Below are 4564 nucleotides of genomic sequence, written 5' to 3'. Positions count from 1 at the left end.
AGCAGCACCGGGGCTGGGCCCCGCAGGGCGAGGTGCGCGCAAGCCGGGCTGGCCCCGCCGGAGCCGCCGCGGGCGAGTCCCAGCCCAGCCGGGGGCATCCTCCGTCGCAGGTGGGACTCTGCTTGCCGCCCCCGTGGGGCTGCCGCGATTCCTCCCCTAGGTCCCTCTGCCCTTGCCAGGGCTGGGCCGACGTGTCTGGCTGCGGGATGGCAGGGGCAGGGAGCTGCTGGCCGGCCACCCTGTGTCTCCCACCCCGCATCCCGCCTCTTGCAGCAAACCAGGCGGGGCGATGAGCCCTCCACGCGGCGGCCAGGGTGCCCGCGACCTGGCTTATCTAATAAGTACCTCGGCCCCCAGCTCCGAGCTGTGGCTTCACTCGCATGGACGTAGACCTCTCCAAGCACATCCTTCCGTGCCGGGCAGGCAAGGGTCCCCCTCCCACCCCCGGTTGTGGGTGTCTGGTTGCTGTCTCTCAGCGGATCCAATACATTCAGCCCCCTCCAGCCCTCGCTGCCCCTTCCCAGAGCTGGAGCCAAGGGGAAGGAAGAAAGAAAAAGGAAACGGAATACCAAAGAGACAGGGGAGAGCGGTGGAAGGGAACCGAGGGGTAATCTCAGCCCCGTTGATCATTTCTCTGTGCCAGAGAGAGATCACGTCTCGTCTCTCGCCAGGTCCTTTAGCCCCGTATGCCAGGGTTAGAAAACTCTGCCGGGGGGGTTATTCTGCCCACGTTTGGGTCGTGATCAGACCTGCTTTTCAAGGGCCACAACCGCAAAAGTCCATGATTTCCCCCCTCCCAGGGCAGGAGAGTCGTAAGTGTTTGTACCGCTGCCTGCTTGGGATGATTAAGACGCGCACAATTTTACAGAGAAAAAAAAAAATCCTGTAGATATAAACCGAGTACTGCTTTCCCAAGACCCTTATTGTGCCGGGGTCGGAAGCGGAGCCTGCAAATAAGTCGTGATCTGGGTGAGGTTTTTTTCTTCTGTGCGTTGCGAAGTGAGGGCAGGGGTCGGTTTCAGAAGGTGCAAGTCAATGCGGTTTGTAAAGCCAATCGATGCATCGCCCATGACCCGCTCCCGAGTTACTCCTTGATTTAACGAAATAGGGCGCCAGTGGAGGAAGAAGAGAGGTTTTGAATAATTAATACAGGACTACTCCTACTGCCATTCATTTCAAATGATAAACTTGAAAATGACTCCTCTGCATCCCAGGGCTAGGGAGCTGCACAAAAATGAACGATCGCATCAAGGAATGAAGCGATCCATTGATGCCCTCAAAACAGACCTTTGCTGTAGATCTGTTGTATTAGTTTCAGGTGGAAAAATCGCAACGAACGGATCCTAGTCATAATCCCGAGATAGAGAGCAGAGTGGCCATCCTTAGCAGCACGGTATGTCTGGCTGAGTCGGTTTTCTGATACAGGAGATTTTCAGTTGCTGAATTACAGATATTTCTTTTTTCCAGAATTTTTTCCCCCCGGATTAAAAAAAAAAAAAAAAAAGGCGATTCTCCCCGGAGAAGCTGCACACAGTTTGGCAAACGAGGAAATCTAGATGGTGAGATTCAAGAAGCCGGGAACGGGGAGGGAGGTAAGGCTGGACGTGGCAAGAAGAGGGCTGTGATGTTAGAGCCAAGAGCCCGAGAGAGGGAGAGGTGAAGCTGTGACTAGGTATAAATATCAAAAGCCAGCGGCTGCAAAACACTTCACCTGTAGCTCTGAGCTGAGAGCAGAACCGACAGCCGGCTGTTTGGGTCCACCTGTGGGCTTTAATCAGCCCAAATATTATTCCTTCACTGTGTGACTGTGGGGGTCTCTTTCTTTCACCTTAATAAAAAGGGTGGAAGTAAAGGCTGCAAACACACACACTGAAGTTTCTATGAAACTGTTATGAGCAAGTCCTCCCTATTTGAAAAAGATTTGCCATGGCTGAAACCAGGGCTTGGGGGCACAATTCTTAAAAAAAAGGAAGCTGGATTGCTTTGCTCCTCCAATGTACACAGTTGTTAACGCGGCCAACCTGTTTCATTTCTGTCGGCCAGCCATAAAACACATCCCAAATGTTGCTCTTTCATCCAGAGGCCAGCTTGAACATGACAATAAACAAATAAATAAGTCATCTGAAACTCAGCTCTGTCGCATAGCTGAGTATACTAAACACCCATACAAATTACTTTTTTTTTCTGGGTTGCATCCAGACTGGAAAAGCAGACGGAAAACGGATCTTTTTACTTCTGAAAAACGTTCCCCCCCCCCCCCAAAAATACTGTTTGCACACGCGGGTTACTAGTCTGACAATGGCAACTTTTGTACCTTGGCGACAGAAAACAGTCTTACTGCTTGCAGATCTGTAATTTAACACAGGCTAAGCATTGCATCACTTCGCAGCAAGAGAAGACAGAGAGATAAGTGTTATTGCAAAATATATTAGATGCCATATATTTCGGTTTAAAAACAAAAACACCAAAAAACAAAGCGCCTCACTGTTACTGCTCAATTCAAGTTAGAAATAGCGTGAAAAAACTTGAGCGGTGTCCGAGTAAAATGGTAAGCTATTTCAAGTTAGGTTATTTAAACAGAAAAGAACAATGCTTAGTGAAAATGAGTGTGAGATCTATGGAAAATCGTTTTAATTGCACGTAAAAACCGTGGGAAAAAACTGGTTGATCTGAGCTGGGAAACGTAAAATCTTTTTTCTTTCTGTCTTTCTTTCTTAGCAAAACAGAGGTGGGGGGTGGGGGGAGTTAAGACACAACGTGTTGAAATTACATCTAACGTAATATATAGAGCACTGCCTCAGAGTTAACTATTTGGGGGAAAGTATGTAATTAAACAAGAGCAGGTGAAATGCAGAGGATTAAATGCTAACGGGGACACTGTAGTTATTACAAGAGGCGGTTTAGCACAGAAGTAGAACCGGAATGTCTGAGTCTTACAATATATAAGCGATTTCCTTTCCCACTACTTCCAGCCCCCCACCCCCACCCCCTTCCCCTTTGCCTTTCTTGTTTCATATTTTGGATGACCGGTAGATTAGTTATTCAAAAGAAAAGGCAGGATTGTTAAAACACTGCCGGGGAAGTCTTGTTCACATTGTTTCTACGCGATGTGGTTTCCAGAGCAAGCAAACACAGTAAAAAGTGAGGGAAGGGGTATTGAAATCAGGGCAGCCGAAAGGGGCTTCTGACACATCTTTAGAGTGAAAGTTTGTCCCAGACCCCGGGGTGCGTGGGTGTGAAACTCATCTCACACGAACACACGGGCGCGATGCACACACCGCCACTTCGTCGTGGTCCTACCAAGTAATGAGATTTTAGAGGCAAAGATTAGGGGGCTAAAAAAAAGACAGAAAGAAAAGAAGGTGGCGGGTTGGATTTAAAATCGCATGGCATTGTCAAATATGTTCAAAACGCGAGCAACTCTTCATTCCCATTCACGATTTTTTAAAGGGAAAAACCCAGAGGTTTGGTGCCTAAGGCAGATTCACGCGGTTAAAAAAAGGGGACGACTTGTTTTCTCCCTCGGTGTTTCCCCTCAGCTCATTGCTTCATTCCTGTTCAGATGTGCATCTAAACAGGTCATTAGAGCCCAGATCCTGTTTCTCACAGGCACACAGAAGGTGGCATGAAGAGAAATCAAGTCCTGCCAGTAGTGCCCTTTAGCTGTTTGGGACCCCATTTTCCCCATGTCCACGCGCCTGTTTGGCCACTATGTGAAATCTTTTGCAGACCGACGTATGTTCCCCCCCCCCCCAGCAACCAGAGAAATGGTGAAGCATCGCATCCCCCAGCACGTCTGTAAGGAGCACCCGAGCCAGCCAGTTAAAAGAGGAGTCGAAAGCAATCTGCCCGGCTTCATAAAAGCAGAGGCAGCGGGCACTTTCTTTGCAGACCGGGAGAGGAAAGCCCTGGGTGGCTGATGAATAAAACGCTGGTCGAATGGAAGAAAGGCTCCTCTTCAGGGGCGTTTGGTCCGGCAGCTGGCTGGAAGGAGCGTGGTGCTGGGGAGGAAGCGGGGCCTGTCACCCTCCACCCACCCGCCCATACAAACGTGTCCCCCTCCCTGGCTCGGGAGAAGAGTGGCTTGGGGCTGTGACAGCCCCTCCTCTGCGGGGGGTAGGGAGGGAGCTGAGCGCTTGTACGTGCAAGTTGTCCAGGCAACACACGGCTCTGTGGATGCAAGTTGTGCGTGCAAGTTCTCGAGGTACACAGGGCTCTGTGGTGTGTCAGTGAGGGCACAGCGCAGAGGGGAAAGTGTGTGCGCGTGTGTAGGAGAAGGACCACGAGTGTCTTTGAGGAGGGGAGCAGGGTTTTCTTGGGGTGGTATCTTTTCTAGGACCCACTAGGTAGTTGGGGTCAAGTTAGCCAAGCTTGCAGGAGAGGACGAGGGTTTTGTGCGTGTGGGAAAATACCTCTGTGTGTGTCTTTGCGGGGGAGCATGCGTGGGTGTGTCCAGGAATGCGTGTGGAGGTTGGTGGGAAAAGGCTGCGTCCTCCGAGGCAACGCGGCTGCCCGCAGGGGCCACCAGGCGAATCTGCTGGGGGGGGGGGGGGGGGGGGGGGGG

At 51.0% G+C, this 4564-nt stretch overlaps 1 protein-coding gene across 1 annotated transcript in view; it reads right to left on the bottom strand.

The window, feature by feature from the left end:
* The window catches only part of LOC109298456, a 5126-nt gene extending 2747 nt beyond the window's left edge, over positions 1–2379 (bottom strand). The window contains exons 1-2 of the mRNA XM_019518569.1: positions 2339–2379; positions 346–612 (exon numbers count right to left, since the gene is read on the bottom strand). Of these exons, the coding sequence (XP_019374114.1) occupies positions 346–612; positions 2339–2379 (308 nt within the window). The remainder of the gene's footprint in view (positions 1–345; positions 613–2338) is intronic.
* Positions 2380–4564: the final 2185 nt, after the last annotated feature.

This window comes from Gavialis gangeticus, unplaced genomic scaffold (assembly GCF_001723915.1).
Source record: "Gavialis gangeticus isolate Ggan-Ray unplaced genomic scaffold, GavGan_comp1, whole genome shotgun sequence".
Classification (NCBI taxonomy): domain Eukaryota; kingdom Metazoa; phylum Chordata; order Crocodylia; family Gavialidae; genus Gavialis; species Gavialis gangeticus.
This window is presented reverse-complemented; position numbering and strand designations above follow the sequence as displayed.